We start from the raw sequence: 19,028 nt of genomic DNA, 5'->3' as shown, positions 1-19,028 counted from the left end.
ACCGTTTCTAGGGGCACTTTTATTCTTTATTCTCAGCTCAAGAATAATCACAGATGGTGACCTGCCTTACACATTTGTGCCATTATCCATTTAAACCTTTGCTCTGTTTACTGCTGGTTTCTCTGGTTTTCTTCATTAGATTCCCAAGGGAGCAACTTTCTTCATTTGATGAACACAACTGCCAAACAGGGCACAGTTCTGAACTTGAAACAAAGTAACCTTGTGAAATTATGGAACAAAATGGCTTCGAGTTATGCTGATTTGTCAAAATTACCTTTTCCTTTTGCCATATTAGCAAGTTTGTCTGTGTCCAAGATTACACATCCAATCACATTCAGGATATTGTCTTTTTTGAATGTGCCATTAAGGTTCTCAATTTAGATAGACACTTTTAGTGATTCAAGAAAAGAAAACCCTATAAAGGACCTAGAATATCCGAGAAGCAGCATGACCTAGTGGATAGAGCATGGGCCTAGGAGTCAGGAGGATCTGAGTTCTAATCCTGTCTCCGTCATTTGTCTGCTGGGTGACTTTGGGCAAGTCACTTCTCTTCTCTGGACCTCGGTTACCTCATCGGTAAAATGGGGTTAAAGACCGAGCCCCATGTGGGCAGGGACTGTGACCAACCTGAATAACTTTTATCTACCCCAGCATTTAGGAAAGCGTCTGGCACAATGTTAAACGCTTAACTCTATACCATAGTCCATTTTAAAAAACCCTACATATTTGTTGTTCTTGCTATGCATTTACTTATCTACCTGTATCTAGTATTTATGCCTATTTTCACCCTCTTTTACTTATTTTATACTCAGCTGTCTGTTTCTATTTGTCTTTTCCATTTGCCTGCAAGAAATAGCAGGGCCTAGTGGAGAGATCACAGGCCTGGGAATCAGAGGACCTGGGTTCTAATCCCAGCTCCTCCACTTGTCTGCTGTGTGACCTTGGGCAAGTCGTTTCACTTCTCTGGGTGTTTAGGGATTGGGGATTAAGACTGTGACCCTCATGAGGGATAGAGACTGTGTCCAACCTGATTAGCTTGTATCTACCCCAGAACTTAGAACAGTGCTTGGCACGTGGTAAGCGCTTAACAAATACTATCATTATCATTATTATTTTATCTGAGAGTTCTGTGTGTCCCTCAAGCTCCCAACAAAAGTTTAATAAATGTTTTTAATGAGGAAGAAGAGGACAATCACTACATAATACAGGCATAGATACACACTCATATAGAAATGTGTCTTTGTATGTGTGGGTGTGTACCAAGTCCCTGCCACTGAATAGTGTACAGTATTACTCATATTTGCATTTTTTTCAAATCTTAGCCAATTCCACTGTGTATTCAGAATAGTGCTGGTGTGACTAGTTTTGCGATTTAATGAATGTTACATGGTTCTTATACTCTATAATCAATCACTCAGTCACTGGTATTTATTGAGGACTTACCATGTGCACAAGTGCTTGTAAGAGCACAGCACAATTGTCTACAATCATATTTTAATTTATAAAAGTGCCTCTAGGTTTGCAAGTTAAAGCTATCCTTGCTCAAAGCCTTCATACTTGAATATCTTCTCCCGTGTTCTGTGGGCAGGGGGGTCTGTGATTAGGCCCAAAGAGAAGACTGTCTTCCTCTAAAGACTGTAAGCTCCTTGCAGTCAGGGATCGCTCTGTCCCGAGTGCTTAGTACAGCGCTCCACTAACAGGAAACACTCAGCGAACACCACTGACTAACTGGGCAGGGAATGTGTCAACCAGCTCTGTTGTACTGAACTCTCCTAGTGCTTAGTACAGTGCTCTGCATCCCGTAAACGCTAAATACCAGCGATTGATTGATTGATTATAGAGTACAAGAACCATGTAACATTCATGAAATCAGAAAACAGGTTGCCCCGGTACTAGTCTAAATACACGATGGAATTGGCTACGATTTGATGGACTGATTGACCCAGCCAGCCATAGGGAAGGGGCCACTCTAGAAGGCACAGCTGGCACCCAGCCAAACAACCTGCTTCTGGGAGTGTGGAAGGTGAGGGTTAATCCTGGAATCAATCGATCAATCAATTGATCACTGACTCTATGGAAAGAACTGCGCTAAGCACTTGGGAGAGTACAGAGCAACAGAGTCGGTAGACTCGTTCCCTGTCCACAGCGAGCTTACAGTCTAGAGATTTTGAAATATCGAAAAGCACCGAAACTTAATTCGGTTGCAGTTTCTTGGGTTACCTGGAATCTTTTATATCCCGTTTTCACCTTTTATTGTGGGGAGCGTGTTGATGCTCCCCCAATTTTTATCAACCCTCAAAATGATTATAAATCTTTCGTTAAGAAGGGACACTTCAAAATCTAGGCTGCAATTTCCTCATATTTCTTACTTTTCCAGTTCTGAATTATGTTTATTTCATGTTCAGCTCTAATGAGGAATAGAACACTCCAACATTTTCTAGGCTTCTGTTCTATAGCAGTATTAGACTAAAGCATTTTTACAAATTGAGTGTGAGGTTGCACTTCAAATCAGTGGTTATTTAGCAGGCCAAATATTACCTTTTACTTTACAGTCATTTGATTACACAGTAGCGAGTGAATGATAAAGATTCAACTCCAAGGGTGCCGCAAAATGACAGTTTTTCACATTTTCATGCTTAATAGGTGCTTTGGCTCTTTAAAATGCATGTATTTACCCAATTCTCTCCTCCATGAAGTGACCATGGACTGTCAGAGAACTGCGAGTGGAGAATCAGTCTTCCCACTAGGTTGGAGCACAGGGCTCTAGTGTTCCCTAGGCTATATATAGCTGTCCTTCTGGTTCAAAGATGACGCCATTGATGGCGATAGTTTTATCCAAGGGTGGGAGCGGCTGAAGAGACTGAGTCAAAACTGACCATCCTTTCCACGCTGGATGAATGTGGAAAGCGCTCTAGGAGGTGCTGTTGTCCTTGCTTTCTGCAGTCCCTCGTGCTGTTTTAAATCTGCTTCCTGGGTATCCCAGATTTCCTGAACCTTAGCTCCAGAAGACCCTCTGCGTTTAGGATGATAACGCCCAAGGAAGATCATGAGGAAATTTATGCACACCCAGATCTGCAGGAAATACAATCAATCCATCGATTGACTGTATTTTTTGAGCGCTGTGTGCAGAGCACTGTACTCGGCGCTTGGGAGAGTACAGTATAACAGAGTTGGTAGACACGTTCCCTGCCCACAGTGAGTTTACAGTCGACAGATGAGTTCTCAATCTAGAGACGAGTTTAAAGTCTAGAGATGAGTTTATAGACATGGTGACTGAGGTTAGCTCCTCTGAGCAGCTAGAGTCCTTTCTTTGGTTACCTATAATAATAATAATGTTGGTATTTGGTAAGCACTTACTACATGCCGAGCACTGTTCTAAGTGCTGGGGTAGTTACAGGGTAATCAGTTTGTCCCACGTGAGGCTCACAGTTAATCCCCATTTTACAGATGAGGTAACTGAGGCACAGAGAAGTGAAGTGACTTGCCCACAGTCACACAGCTGACAAGTGGCAGAGCCGGGAGTAGAACCCATGACCTCTGACTCCGAAGCCCAGGCTCTTTCCATTAAGCCATGCTGCTTCTCCGGAGACCTTCCCCACCCAAGCCAGAGATTCTAAGGAGAATTCTTTTGGGATCAACTGACCAACAAGGAAATGCGTTTGACTCCTGAAAATTCAATAGGAAAATGATCTGGCATTTTCAGCAGTGTTTCCAGTGTCTCTGATCTCGTGTGCCATGAGTGGGGGGATGGAGGTCTCCTCCTGCTTCTGGTAACTAACATCTGCTGTTCGCCTTTCTAGCTGTTCCCCCAAGTGTGGGCCCTGATTCCCAAACAGGGACAGGCAGTACTGTCCCATCATAAAACAGGGAGAAGCAGAATGGTCTAGTGGACAGAGCCTAGGCCTGGGAGTCAGAAGGTCCTGGGTTCTAATCCTGACTCCGCCACTTGTTTGCTATGTGACCTGGACTTGACTTCTCTGGGCCTCAGTTCCCTCATCTGTAAAATGGGGACTAAGACTATGAGCCACGTGAGGAACAGGGACCGTGTCCAACTTGATTAGCTTGTATATAGTCCAGTGCTTAGTACAGTGCTTGGCACATAGTAAACATTTAACAAATAACATTAAAAAAAAAGGTTTGAGGGAGCTGGAGCCTCACCAGGACAAGGACTGACCTACAGCTGGGTGAAATCTCCTTCCCTAATAGTTGGGTTCAGGGGCTGATGGACACCTCCAGAGAAGGGAGGGGGAAGGGTTTCCCCCTTCTCACTTAGGACCAGGGGCTGAATCAGGCCAATGTAGAGGTGGGGTCTCAGCACATTTCATTCCAGAAAATTTGGCCCTTCACTCTCTTTAGGGAATGTAAACAAAATCCGCAAAAGTAATTGTAGAGTACAAATTTCTGGTGCCATCAAAAACTTACCCCCATCTATTTATTGTCTGTCTCACTGAGGGATACCCTTGTCAAAGAGATATTCCTTTTTTTTAACTTTTCATTTAAAATTTCCCATGCCGATCAATCAATCAGAGGTGTTTATTGAGTGTCTACTGCATACAGAGCAACCCGCTAGACTGTAAGCTCGTTGTGGGCAGGAAAGGTGCCTACCAACCCTGTTGTATTGTACTCTCCAAGCACGTACGGTGTTCCGCACAAAGTAAGCACTCAGTAATTGCCACTGATGACGTACTGGGTGCTTGAGAGAGTACAATATGATGGAGTTGGCGGACATGATCCCTGTCTTGAAGGAGCTCCCTATCTAGTGGAAGATCTTACAATGCCATCAGTTGGTTAACACATGGATTTTCCTTTAGATGTGTCTTCCACTCCTGGCATTTTTGTCCCTCTACTGACCCCTGCTCCAAGCAAACGTTTGCTTGTGGAATTTGAAATTCTTGATTTTGGTGACGAAACAGTCGGTTTCTGGAGGGACGTGGTCTTTCTGTTCTCCGAAGAGACACGGTGTTCTTTGTGGGGGAGGGGGAGCTGGGGCCAGAGGAGAAGGCCCCAGACTGTAGACTGGAGGCAGAATGAGAACCTAGGGCCTTTCTAGCATCACCTAGGAGTCTGACGAGGAAGGGAACCTCAAACTGTGGGTATCGGGGGGACCCAGAGGAACCAGAAGGGGAGATCTGAAAGCTACAAATGCCTTGCAGGCCAAAAAGTTTATAATCTTCCTCCATAGCACTGATTGGAGCTCCAGGAGGAGGAGGAGTCTCAAGAGGTAGACAGGAAGAGGAGGAGGGTCCCAGAATGCTAATTTGACATTCTTCCCCATTACAACCCTGCTTGTGGCTCAGTGGTTAAGGGGAAGCTTGATATATTTTGGGAGAAAAAGCTCAGTGCTTTAAAATGTCTGACTTGGGTGGAACTAGATCAGCTTCCACAGCTATCGCCTCAGGAAGATTGGGTCAGCTGGTAGAGTAGACTTCACCTGCCCAAGGACCAAATCTGTAAGATCATTTTGGAAAAATAAAGTTTGCTTCCCAAAAAAGCCTCTAGAGGCAAAAGGAGAGTTGAGTTTAGCTGGAAACAGAAAGTAAGGGTGCCCAAACTTCCTACAGCTGCTGGATGGAGTTCTGCTAGGGATCAATCAATCAACAGTATTTATTATTATTATAATTACTAAACATAATTAATAATAATGTTGGCATTTGTTAAGCGCTTACTATGTGCAGAGCACTGTTCTAAGCCCTGGGGGAGATCCAGGGTCATCAGGTTGTCCCACGTGAGGCTCACAGTTAATCCCCATCTTACAGATGAGGTAACTGAGGCACAGAGAAGTGAAGTGACTTGCCCACAGTCACACAGCTGACAAGCGGCGGAGCCGGGAGTCGAACCCATGACCTCTGACTCCGAAGCCCAGGCTCTTTCCACTGAGCCACGCTGCTTCCCGATAATATTAATATTAACGTGAACTCCACGTAGGACATGCCCTGTGTCCAACTTTTTTTATGGTATTCGTTAAGCACTTACGGTGCGCCAGGCACTGTTCTAAGTGTTAGGGTAGATACAAAGTAATCAGATTGGACAACTTGATTAACCTGTATCTACTGCGGTGCCTGGCGCATAGTAAGCGCTTAACAGGTGCCATTATAAAAAAGGCAAATGGCTAGCTCTTGGCCCTCTTTGTCAATCATGTTAGCTAGGTGTTCTTTTAGGATTTTTAGGATTTCTCCTGCTACTGTTCATCCTGGGGTCATTAACTACCCCTGCTGGCATGGCGGAGCCCAGCAAGGCAATGCTCTCTTCACCGGCCAACGCAAAATAAATTGCTTCTACTGCTTCCTTAATGTCCTGGAGACTTCCAGTTTAGGTCTAAGTCAGGAAAGTGAAGGTTGAGTTGATCATCGAGAGATTTCCAACTCCAAAAAGGCTCGTTTCAGCCTCTTTTTCTTGCTATTCCAAGTCCCTTTGTTGTTTGTCGCACAATTCCCTGCTGATTTTTCACCGAAGGAAGAAATGAAAATGTTCTACTGATCATGACATTTGACAGAGATATTTATGAAGGAAAAAACTCATCATCCCTCACTGATTCGACTAATGCAAAGCAAGTATGTTTTTATTTAAAACATTTAGCTGTGTGCAGCAAACTGCCAGTTTTAAATTTTTGTTCTTCTTTTATGGCGTTTCATTTTTTTTTGCAAGTTTCACCTCATCTTGTCTATTTATTACCAGTAATATTCTGCATGTTTCAGAACCAAGACAATTCTTAAACTTTTGATTCAAGTAATTTTACAAGGTATATTTTCACAGTGAATCTACTTTGGAACTCTCCAACTGTTCTATTAAGAACTGACAGTCCCCGGCCCATTTGTTACGTGCTTAACAAATATCACGGTTATTAATTATTGTCAAAAAATCTAATATGGAAAAAAGACACTTTGGACCTACTGTCCAGTTACCTCTTGCCATACATCTTGACAGTCCAGTGAGAGTCACAAGAATGCTTAAGGTGTATTTTTCACTGAATTAATATCAGAATCCTGGCCTGCCCATCAAACAACACAGAACTTCTGTAATTCCAGAGTTTTATTTTGCTTGTTGGTGGAAACTTGTATGTGTAGCTAAACCAGATAGGCAAGTACATCAATATCTCCAGGATGCTGAAAAGATTGATGCATGGGTATTCCCTCCACTCAGCTCAGTGATACTGAAGTTGGGCAGAGAGCAGTGCTTGAAGTCCTTTCTCCTGGAGGAGGGTTTGCACAGCTAAGATTTCTTCTTCTTCACTCAACGTTTCCCCTTCCTGATCTCTTCTGTTCTGCACCGCAATGCCACCTTGCACGAAGGCATTCATCAGGAACCGAAGGTCAGATGTTTGCATCGGCACCCTGCTGGACTACTTCCTACAGAGAGCTCTGCAAACCATACCTCAGCACATCACAAATGGGTTCCGTCTGGCTTCCACCTGTAGTTTAATTCATCATTAGAGAGAAAACGTTAGCCTCATTGCTTGTCCGGGCATTCCTCTTTCTGACATGGATTCAGCAATAATTTATAAAATAAAAAGATTTTCAGTTTGGAGAATTTGGGCTGCATAAATTGAAGGAAGCACACACTGAAGAAGCAGGGCCTAGTGGATCGAGCACAGGCCATGAAGTCAGAAGGAACTGGGTTCTAATCCCCCCTCTGTTACTTGGTTGCTGTGGGACCTTGGGAAAGTCACTTCTTTCTTCATGCCTCAGTGCCCTCATTCGTAAAATGGGGATTGAGACTGTGTGCCCCATTTGGGACATGGACTTTGCCCAACTGGATTAGCTTGTATCTAATACAGTGCCTGGCACATAATAAGCGCTTAACAAATACCATAAAAAAAAAGAATGCGCATGCCAATGGGCGGCAATTGTGATTCTATTTTCATGTTGTTAGAAGCCAGCATCCTTTGTCATATTTTCATAGCTTTCTTCCTCCCCCCCCTCCCCGCCCCCCAGTTGCCATTATGAATAAGCCCAGAACTTTCTACAGCAATTTAAGCCGAAAAGAATCTGCTTTGGGAAGCAGTAAACCACAGCTGTCATTTCACAATGTTCATTACAGATACAAAACAAGCCGCTTTTGGGAACCTTCTCCATTCATTTTGGTGCTTGGTTTGAGGGAAAGAACCTAACAGCGGGGGCTTGGGACCATCAGATAAAATGTACTCAATATCACAGAGCTCTGGTATAACTACTACCTGGGTTCCTCATTTCACTTGACGGAGGAGCACCCTATCGTCCCTTACCTCTTCTGGATCTGATAAAGACTCTGACTCAATATTGACTGTCTTCTGATCTTCCTAATATATGAACTTGAAAAGGAGCATGGCCTAGTAGAAAGAGCAAGGGCCTGGGAGTCAGAGGACCTGGGTTCTAATTCCAGCTCTTGTCTGCTTTACAACCTTGGGTGAGTCACCTAAATTCTCTGCACCTGTTACCTCATCTGTAAAATGGGGATTCAACCCTCCTCCCTCTGATTTAGCCTTTGAATCCTATGGAGACACATCTGATTGCCTTTTCTCTACCCCAGCACTTAGAACAGTGTTTGTCACACAATCAGGGCTTAGCAAATACAATTAAACACCCCCCCCATCCCGAGAACCTCATCATCTACATAGGTACGGAATTCACAGGTAATGCTCGACAAGCACTCTCCTCAATTTTTTAGGAAAAGGCCTGTTTTTGGTGAAGGGGAGCAGGTGAGTGTTGGAATATTGGCTTTTCTTTATGAATTTTGTTTTGAAAAATCCAGAAGAGACGGCTCGACGTTTCAAAATCCATTCAGGAAAACAGGGTCTTGTTTCTGCCGTGGATTTAGTCAATCCCTTCCCGCCTGGCTTGCCAGGCTAATTTCCTCTTCCTTTCCTAATCCATGTGATAGGAAAGATTGGGAGGAGGGAAGACCGCGCCCACTGACACCTGCCCAGAAACTTCCCCTGTTCTGGCCATCAGAGTCATCAGTGACGCTGATGGAGTATCGACTTTGGTTGTAGGCCATTGTGCTAAGTACCGAGACACACGTAACCCCCCCCCACACATGACAGTCGATCATTCAATCACTCAGTAGTATTTATTGAGTAATTACTATGCTCAGAGCACTATACTAAGCTCTTGGGAGAGTAGGTATATATTTTTAAATTACACATTATAAATGATTTGTTTTTATTGATGTCTGTCTCCCCCTCTGGACCGTAAGCTCATTGTGGGCAACCAGCTCTGTTGTATTGTAATAAAAATAATAATAATTACGGTATTTAAGTGCTTACTTTGTGCCAGGCACTGTACTAAGTGCTGGGGTGAATACAAGCAAATTTCTGGTTGAATTGCAAGTGAATTGAAGGCAGGGATAATATTTTTTCCTGATACTATACTCTCAAAGTGTTTAGTAAAGTTCTCTGCACATAGTAGGAATTCAATAAATATTACTGATTGATGGATAAGGTTTGCTACAGCCCAACCTAAAACATATAGACACAGCAAAATAACACTAAATCTTTTCTTAATGGTATTTCTTAAGCGCTTACTATGTTCCAGGCACTGTTCTAAGCGTTGGGGTAGATACAAGCAAATCATGTTGGTACAGTCCCTGTCCTACGTGGGGCTCACAGTCTTAATCCCCATTTTACAGATGAGGTAACTGAGGCATAGGGAAGTTAAGAGACTTGAACAAGGTCACACAGCGGACAAGTAGCGGAGCTGGGATTAGAACCCAGGTCCTTCTGGCTGCCAGGACTATGTGCCTGTATCCATCAGGACCCACTGCTTCACATAATTAGCATTTCCAAAGAACAAAAATTCACATTTATAAGGACACCCATTCACTCTCTAAACGGCAATAAATCTTATAAATTAAGCACGACATAGCATTTTTGGTTTTTTTTAAATGAGAAATAGTACAAAGAGATTCAAGTAGAAATAGAAGCGTTCATTTTGACATTTTCAAAACTATTCATAATCCATGGGTCAATTCTTTCTCGAAGATCACAACTTGGGAGATGAACAGAAAATATCCTCTTTTAGTCTGCACATGATATTCAGTCTAGCCAGGGGCTAACACCCTGGAGATTTGCTTTTGAATTAAAAATGAGTTTGCTGTGTTAAGAGAAATGACGACTAAATCAGAATGAAGTTTGATAGAGGTGAGTACAAGGTAGGGGCGTAGGCAAGGTCAAAATGGGGGAGGAAGAAAGACAATTTTTGAGGTGGAATTTTAAAGCGATTCAAGCTTGCCCTGGGTATGCCAAAAGGTGGAAAGTTATTGTTGGGAGGAGGCAGAAAGTGACCAAGAACGAGATATGAAAATTTAGCTCTGAGAACACGGATGAGTGTGGTGACTTTAAGAGAGAGAGAGGAAAGAAGAAAATTTGCTCAGACGAAGAACATGTGACTGACTGGATTGGATCTAGATAGAGGACTGTGAAGAATCACTAACCGATCAATCTATCAGTGGTATTTATTGAACACTTACTGTTTGCGGAACACCGTACTGAGGCTTGGGAGGGCACATTACAACAGAGTTGGAAGACACATTCCCTGCCCACAGCGAGCTTACGGTCTAGGAGGGGAGACAAACAGTGATGTAAATAAATCATTTATGATATATAATTTATAGTAATACCCTTAAGTGCTGTGGGGATGAGGGTAGGGTGAATGCCAAATGCCGTAAGGTCAGAGAACCAGGTGCACAGATGACGCACAGGGGAGAGGGAGCCAGGGAAACGAGGGCTTAATCAGGGAAGGCCTCTGGGAGGAGGTGTGATTTTAATCTCTGAAAGCTTTCATATATAAGCAGCGTGGCTCAGTGGAAAGAGCCTGGGCTTCGGAGTCAGAGGTCATGGGTTTGACTCCCGGCTCTGCCACTTGTCAGCTGTGTGACTGCGGGCAAGTCACTTCACTTCTCTGTGCCTCAGTAACCTCATCTGTAAAATGGGGATTAACTGTGAACCTCACGTGGGACAACCTGATTACCCTGTATCTACCCCAGCGCTTAGAACAGTGCTCTGCACATAGTAAGCGCTTAACCAATACCAACATTATTATTATATTAACGTCTGTTTCCCTTCTAGACTGTAAGCTCGTTGCAGGCAGGGAATGTGTTCATTGTTATATTGTAGTCTTCCAAGCTCTTAGTACAGTGCTCTGCACACACAGTAAGCACTCAGTGAATACGATGAAATGAATACATAAATGAATGAAAAGGTTTCAGGATGCAGGGGTGGGATGAAACGGCGCAAGAAAAGAGTTAATTCATGCTCGGCCTGAGTTGGCGGTGAGGCATCTAAAGCATGATGCCCGGCAGACAATAGCCTGTGTAGGACTGAATCAAGAGTGAGAGGCGCATTCGCGAAGCATTCCACATTTTCAGTCCACACCACAGCACCCCATCTTGAAAATCTTCAAAACTCCCTCCCTCCCCCAACTCCCAGAGCCAGTGACAGCTTAACACAGGACGATCTTTGTATGTGCATGGTGTGGTTGGGACCATTGGTCTCTCATTGACCAGCTTCCAATACGAAAGACAAACAAACACACAAAAACACACACAAATCTATATATAAGATCCACAGATGGGCTGGTAAGCTACGGAGGTTAGGAGGAACAGACCACAACAGGTCTTTGTGGCAAACTGCATCAGGGATACAAGCTCAACGCCTCTCTGTTGTTCAGCAGCCCCTGTTATAAATGCTTTCCTTTCTGTGATTTTCCACAATGCTACCGTTGAATTTTCAGGCCTGTTTTCGGTATGCCTTACGTCGCCCTCGCACTTTGTTTTTGCCACGTGAACGCTGTGCAAGCATTCTGAGTGTAGGACTCAGTGTGACTCTAGGCCACCACCCAATCTGGCTGCCGGATTTCCCACCGAAGATAGTTACCCCTCAAATAGATTTATTCCAGGACCCCTCGACCTCAAAGTGAAAGTCAAATCAACCAACGTACAGTCACTCTGCTGGGAAGCAGCATGACCTAGTGGAAAGAGCCTCGGCCGGGGAGTCAGAAGGATCTGGGTTCTAATACCGGCTCTGCCACTTGTTTCCTGGGTGACCTTGGGCAAGTCATTTCACTTCTCGGTGCCTCAGTTACCTCATCAGTAAAATGGAGATTAAATCCTCCTCCCTCCAATTTAGATTGTGAGCCCCATGAGGGATAGGGACTGTGTCCAATCTGATAAATTTCTGTCTACTCCAGATCTGATTACCTTTATCTACCCCAGCTCTTAGTACAGTGCCTTACCTCAGTTATTATTATTATTATCATTACAAGGTCCTTTGGACTACCAGGCCCATGCTCTAGCCACTAGGCCTCTCCGCTTCTCAACCAGTGGTATTTATTGAGCGCTTACTGTGTGCAGAGCACAGTACTAAGCTCTTGGGAGAGTACAGTGTTACAGGGTTGGTAGATCCAGCTAACGTTCACTAATGTCCACCCTGTTGCCCTTCTTATAGCTGCCCACAGCATCCATCTTTCTGCTAGTCAACTTTTACAGTGAATAACCTAGAGTGGCACTATGAATCGTCGTGTTTTTCCTTTTTACAAACGTGAAGGAAATCTTAGAAACTATTTTTGCACTTAGATTTGCACCCTTTATTCACCCCTCCCTTAGGCCCAGAGCACTTATGTTCATATCCATAATTTATTTATTTATAGTATTGTCTATCTTCCCCTCTAGCCTTTAAGCTCACTGTGGGCAGGGAACCTGCCTACCAACTCTGATGTGTTGTACTATCCCAAACACTCTGCATACAGAAAGTGCTCAGTAAATACGATCGATCGATTGATTTCTGAATGGAAGAGAGAGAAAATGAAATTTCAAAAAATGATTTTGACATCTTTTCACCCAAATCACTCTCTATGTCCAAATGCCAACCAGAACTCCAGGTAGGTGTATGTGGAGGAAGGATATTTCTTAATTTCCCGACAGTGTGGATGCAAGATGCAGATGGGGGATCTGGGTTTATAAATTTTTCTCAGGGACAATCAAAATGTTTAAGTTCTAAGATTTGTTGCTATGGCGTTTCACAACTGTTGCTCAAGTCTTGTGCAATATAACAATTATGAAGTTAGTGGTTTTTTTCTTAGCTTTTAAAAAAAGGTCAAGAAAAGGAAATGCAAATCTTACAGTAATGGAAATTTTGAGATGCTAATTGAACCCTCAGTTAAATACCCGAATCAAAATGTGTATAAGTGTTTAATTGGCCTACCTTGCATCCCTAGCTATTATATAGACTTTTGAATTTCACGGACGCATGATGTTAAGGAGACTTTAAAAACCTTCGTTTTCTATTTTTTAACTTAGGCGTGACCTAAATATATACCATCACCCCAGCATTACCAAAGGTGACAGCTAAAACTATCTAAGAGCTTAAACGAAGTGTTATTTGAACTTTTTTCTATTTATGTTTTGCTTTTTAGGTGCAATTTAAATGGCAGTTCTTTCTAGGGGTTAGAGGAAAATCCAGTAATGATAATGCCACAATTACCACATTATCTGATATAAATAGTCGCCCATAAATCAACGCATATCTAAATGGGGAACTCATATCCTACAGGATACCACTAGAGTTCCAAATTGTTTCCTGTTAATATTCTGCACATGTGTTACAACTACTTCGGCTCCGCTTTGCATTAATTGCGGCTGAAAAAAAAAAAACACCGCAAAATGACACTGTCCCACAACAAGCATGTGACCGCCTCTAAATCAATATTTGTCCGTTATTCAGTGGGACTAGAAATAGACCATCTGCAATTTCCAACTCTGTTATATTCTACTCTCCCAGGGGCGTAGGACAACGTTCTGCACACAGTAAGCGTGCGGTAAACATCGCTGATTGAGTCCAGCCAGAAGGAATATATTTCAAGTCCTCAGAGTTGAGAAGGGCGTGAAATCTTTCCAGCAGCACAGTAACTGCTCTTTCGGATGTCCAGTGATGAATCAAAAGTGGAGCAGTGTCAATGGGTTTTGTACTCGCACTCACAAACACAGACACACACCCCCACACACAAAGAACTGCCCCTTTCTTGGTTGCATTGTACCTAGGTGGGAGTTAATATTACTACTAATAATACCTACAATAACAATAATAATTATGGTATTTGTTACACACTTACTCTGTGCCGGGCACTGTCCTAAGCACCGGAGTAGATACAAGCCAATCAGGTTGGACACAGTCCCTGTCCCACATAGGGCTCACAGTCTTAATCCCCATTTTACAGGCAAGGTAGCTGAGGCACAGAGAAGTTAAGTGAGTTGCCCAAGGTCACCCAACAGACAAGGGGCAGAGCCGGGATTAGAACCCAGGTCCTTCTGACTCCCAGGCCCGTGCTCTATCCGTTAGGCCACGCTGCTTCTCTCCACAGTTCCATCTCCACAGTGCATGTGTTTGACTGCTGGGTTATTTAGGGTTCCACATTTATATGCAACTTTCTATTTGTAACATGTTCTGCACACATTTTATTAACTAATAGTATAAATGCAAGGTATTGGAAAAGCAGTGTGGTCTAGGGGAAAGAGCTCAGGATTGGGAGTCAGGACACTTGGGTTCTAACCCCGGCTGCCCCATCTGCCTGCTGGGTGGCTTTGGACAAATTGCTTACCTTCCCTGTGCCCCAGTTTCCTCATTTTAAAATGGGGATAAAATAGCCGCTCTCCCTCCCGCTTAAGGCTGTGAACCCCATATGGAAGAGGGACTGTGTCTGATTGCCTTGTATCCATTTAAATGTTTAGCACCGTACTCAACACATAGTAAGTTCTTTAAAAATACCATTATTATTATTATTTTCCAGAGTAAGACATTGTGTTAATAATAATGGTATTTATTAAGCACTTACTATGTGCGAGTCATTGTTCTAAGTGCTGGGGTCGATGCAAGCAAAGCAGTTGGGGCACTGTGGTCTCTATCCCACGTGGGGTTTACAATCTTAATCTTCATTTTTCAGATAAGGTAACTGAGGCATAACGAAGTTAAGAGACTTGCCCAAGGTCACACAGCAGACAAGTGGCAGAGGTGGGATTAGAACCCAGACCCTTCTGATGCCCAGGCCCGTGCCCTGTTCACTAGGCCATGTTGCTTCTCAGTGTATTTTTCTTCCTCCTCCCCCTCTCTTTCTGCCCACCTTTCCTGAAGTCTCTAAATCACGCTCCTCTTTCCTGATGTTCCTCAGCTCTTAGGTGGAGCTATGGCTTTCGCCCTTTGTCTTTCTATTCTGTTTGTTTCCTCTCTCTGTCCTTCCTCTTCCCCTTTCAGTCTCCCTTTGGTTCATCTTGTTCTTCTTGCCTTGGTCTCCTGGGTCCCCCGGCTGCCTCCATCCTCCGCCCCCACCTTCCCCTCCTCCCCCTGGGAGCTTGCTGGGTGTGTGGGCAAAGACCTCTCCCCTCCGACAGCCCCCAATCTCAGAGTGGAGAGGACTCACCGGGCCATGGCACTCGCAGAGCTTCGTCCCTCCTTGCTCCTGTGTGGGCAAGGCTTCCACGAATGGCACCGGCCAATCGCAGCCTGGGCTCCAGTCCCCAGGTCAACAACTCTGACAACAATTTAGGAAGCAGCGTGGCCTAGTGGAGAAAGCCCAGGCCTGGGAGGCAGAAGGACCTGGGTTTGAATCCCGGCCCTGCCACCTGTCTGGTGGGTGACGTTGGGCAACTTTCTTCACTTCTCTGAGCCTCAGTTACCTCTCTGAAAGGAGAGATTAAGACCGTGAGCTCCACGTGGGGCAGGGACTGTGCCCAATCTTTACCTACCCCTTGTAGGTAGAGGCCCCAGCGTTTAGAAAAGCCACTGGTTCATAGAAAGCGCTTAACAGATACCATAAAAAAAGCGGCAAAGCTGAGATTAGAACTCAGATCTCCTGACTCCCAGGCCTGCATCCTGTCCATTAAGCCACCTGTGATGTTCGTTAAGCGCTTACTATCTGCCAGGCACTGAACTGAGCCCTGAGGTGTAAGATAATCAGGTTGGACACAGTCCGTGTTCCACATGGGGCTCACGCTTTTAATATCCATTTCACGGATGAGGTAACTGAGGCACAGAGAAGTACCCTATTTATTTTGTTAATGAGGTATACATCCTCTTGATTCTATTTACCGTGATAATGTCGTCTTGCTTTCGTTTCGTTCTGTTTTGCTCTGCCATCTCCACCGATTAGACTGTGAGCCCGGCACTGGGCAGGGATGGTCTCTATCTGGTGCCGAACTGTCCATTCCAAGCGCTTGGTACAGTGCTCTGCACCTAGTAAGAGCTCAATAAATACTATTGAATGGATGAATGAATGAATGAAAGTGACTTTCCCAAGGTCACACAACAGACGAGTGGCAGAGCTGGATTTGTACCCAGATCCTCCGACTCCCAGGCTTGAACTCTATCCACTAGACCCCCCCAGCCCCCCGGTCTTTGCAGGAGACCTGGCACCCAGGGGGTGGTTGTCAGATTGGAACCACGTGCCAACTTTACTGGACGCAACGTGTAGAAGCCACTTTGTCGCTTAGCGCTTTGGACGGCACAACTTTTTTGTAAACATATTAACCAGGGCTCCATCTTGTGGACAATCCGTTGCAAAGCCAAAAACACAAATGTGGATGAGGCGATCGATTGGGGAAAGTCGACCTGAACACGAAAAATTCTCCAGAAATCAAATAATAATGATAATAATTTGGTAGTTGTTAAGCGCTTGCTATGTGCAGAGCACTGTTCTAAGCGCTGGGGTAGATACGGGGTCTTCAGATTGTCCCACGTGAGGCTCACAGTCTTAATTCCCATTTTACAGATGATAATAATAATAATAATAATAATGCTGGTATTTGTTAAGCGCTTACTATGTGCAGAGCACTGTTCTAAGCGCTGGGGGAGATACAGGGTAATCAGGTTGTCCCACATAAGGCTCACAGTTAATCCCCATTTTACAGATGAGGTAACCGAGGCACAGAGAAGTGAAGTGACTCGCCCACAGTCACACAGCTGACAAGTGGCAGAGCTGGGATTCGAACCCATGACCTGTGACTCCCAAGCCCGGGCTCTTTCCACTAAGCGACGCTGCTTCTTTAAACCGTGAAGTTCAAACCAACCAAGTAGCACTTTGTCAATCGATCAATCATTTGGATGTATGGAGAGCTCACTGTGCAAAGCACAGTACTAAGCGCTTGGGAGAGTACAATATAACAGTGTAACAGAGTTGGTAGATATATTCCCTGCCTAGAAAGAGCTTACTGTCTAGAGGGGGAGACAGGCATCAATATAAATAAATTAATTCCCGATATGGACATGAGTTGAAGAGTGAAGGGAACCCAGAAGGGTGAAGGGTGAAGGGTGACACAGAAGGGAGTGGGAGAAGACGAAATGAGCTCTCCTTGAAAATGCAACTGTATCATGGGGTACATTTCCCCAGAGATTTTTGTTATAAATTAGGATTGTTTTCCAAAACCTCTGGAAAAATAATACGCAGGGTTTTTCTGTGCTATCTGTGGTAATATTAAACATCACTAAAGTATGACTTACTATTGGTTAAAGGAATTCAAAGCAAAACATTACCGCATTTAAAGATTTATACTATAATAATAATAAGCATGGTATTTGTAAAATGCTTACTATGAGAAGCAGCGTGGCTCAGTGGAAAGATCCCGGGCTTGGGAGTCAGAGGTCATGGGTTCGAATCGCAGCTCTGCCACTTGTCAGCTGGGTGACTGTGGGCATGTCGCTTCACTTCTCTGTGTCTCAGTTCCCTCATCTGCACAATGGGGATGAAGACTGTGAGCCTCACGTGGGACAATCTGATGACCCTGTATCTCCCCCAGCGCTTAGAACAGTGCTCTGCACATAGTAAGCGCTTAACAAATACCAACATTATTATGTACCAAGCACTATTCTAAGCACTGGGGGACATACAACATAACCAGGTCAGATAAAGTCTCTCTCCCACATGAAGCTCTCACTCTAAGGGAGAAGGAGAGCAAAGATAGTTATTCCCATTTTGCAGAGGAGGAAACTAAGGCACAGAGAAGTTAAATGGCTTGCCCAAGGTCATAGGGAAATCAATCAGTCGTACTTACTGAGCGCTTTCTGTGGGCAAAGCACTGTACTAAGCACTTGGGAGAGTCCAGTAGAACAGAGCTGGTTAGACCCATTGCCTGCCCACATCAATCTTACAGTCTACAAGTTATAGCAGGTAAGTGGAGCAGCTAGGACTAGAATCTAGTTCCCCTGATTCCCAGCCCTGTGCTCCTTCCACTAGGCCACGCTGTCTTTGCAGGTGTTTATAGAACTCCTTTTGCTCTACCCCTCTCCCACCCCGGAGCACTTGTGTATATATGTACACATTTATCATTATAATTCGATTTATTTTTATTAATGATGTGTATATATCTATAATTCTACTTATTGATAATGATGCTACTGATGCCTGTTTACTTGTTTTGATGTCTGCCTCCCCCCTTCTAGATTGTGAGCCCTTTGCGTACAGGGATTGTCTGTGTTGCTGAAGTGGACTTTCCAAGTGCTTAGTACAGTGCTCTGCACACAGTAAGTGTTCAATAAATACCACTGAATGAATGAATAAAGAAGCCTTTTCTGCTGATTAGCAGAATGGCTTAATGGAAAGAGCACGGGTTGGGGAGTCAGAGGATGTAGGTTCTAATTCAGGCTTCGCCACTTTGTTATGTGTCCTTGGGCAAGCCACTTAACTTCTCCGTGCTTCAGTGACCTCATCTGTAAAATGGGGATTAAGACTGCGAGTCTTATGTGGGACAACCTGATGACCTTGTATCTACCCCAGCACTTAGAATAGTGCTTCGTGCATAGTAAGCGCTTAACAAATACCATTATTATTATTATTTTCAGCTTCAGTGAATAATTTCTTCCATTCTGTAAACTCTTCTGCTAGATGTAAACTCCCCGAAGGCAGGAATCAGGATTCCATTAGACTGTAAGCTTCTCGTTATCGACGTTCGCATGAAGCAAAAACTCCTCACTCTTGGCTTCAGAGCTCTCCATCACCTGGTCCCCTCCTACCTCACCTCCCTTTTCTCCTTCTACAGCCCACCCCGAACACTCCGCTCCTCTGCTACTAAAC

General features: G+C 44.2%; 1 protein-coding gene and 1 long non-coding RNA gene across 4 annotated transcripts in view; one reads left to right on the top strand and one right to left on the bottom strand.

The window, feature by feature from the left end:
- The window catches only part of C18H1orf185 (chromosome 18 C1orf185 homolog), a 61,726-nt gene that overhangs the window by 9,901 nt on the left and 32,797 nt on the right, over positions 1-19,028 (top strand). Inside the window, exon 1 of one of the 3 annotated variants that reach the window (XM_029046438.1) lies at positions 12,759-12,851. The exons of the other annotated variants lie outside the window; for them this stretch is intronic. Coding sequence (XP_028902271.1) covers positions 12,833-12,851 — 19 coding nt within the window. The 5' untranslated portion in view covers positions 12,759-12,832. Of the gene's footprint in view, positions 1-12,758; positions 12,852-19,028 lie in introns of those variants that run through there. 3 annotated transcript variants of the gene reach the window in all.
- On the bottom strand, positions 6,651-15,439 carry LOC103170167. The gene is made up of 2 exons (XR_485997.3): positions 15,384-15,439; positions 6,651-7,408 (listed from the first exon to the last, which is right to left on the bottom strand). It is a non-coding gene; the product is annotated as an uncharacterized LOC103170167 (long non-coding RNA).

The sequence above is a fragment of the Ornithorhynchus anatinus genome, chromosome 18 (genome assembly GCF_004115215.2).
Source record: "Ornithorhynchus anatinus isolate Pmale09 chromosome 18, mOrnAna1.pri.v4, whole genome shotgun sequence".
Lineage (NCBI taxonomy): Eukaryota > Metazoa > Chordata > Mammalia > Monotremata > Ornithorhynchidae > Ornithorhynchus > Ornithorhynchus anatinus.
Note: the sequence above shows the minus strand (reverse complement) of the source record. Positions and strands in the feature narration are given on the sequence as shown.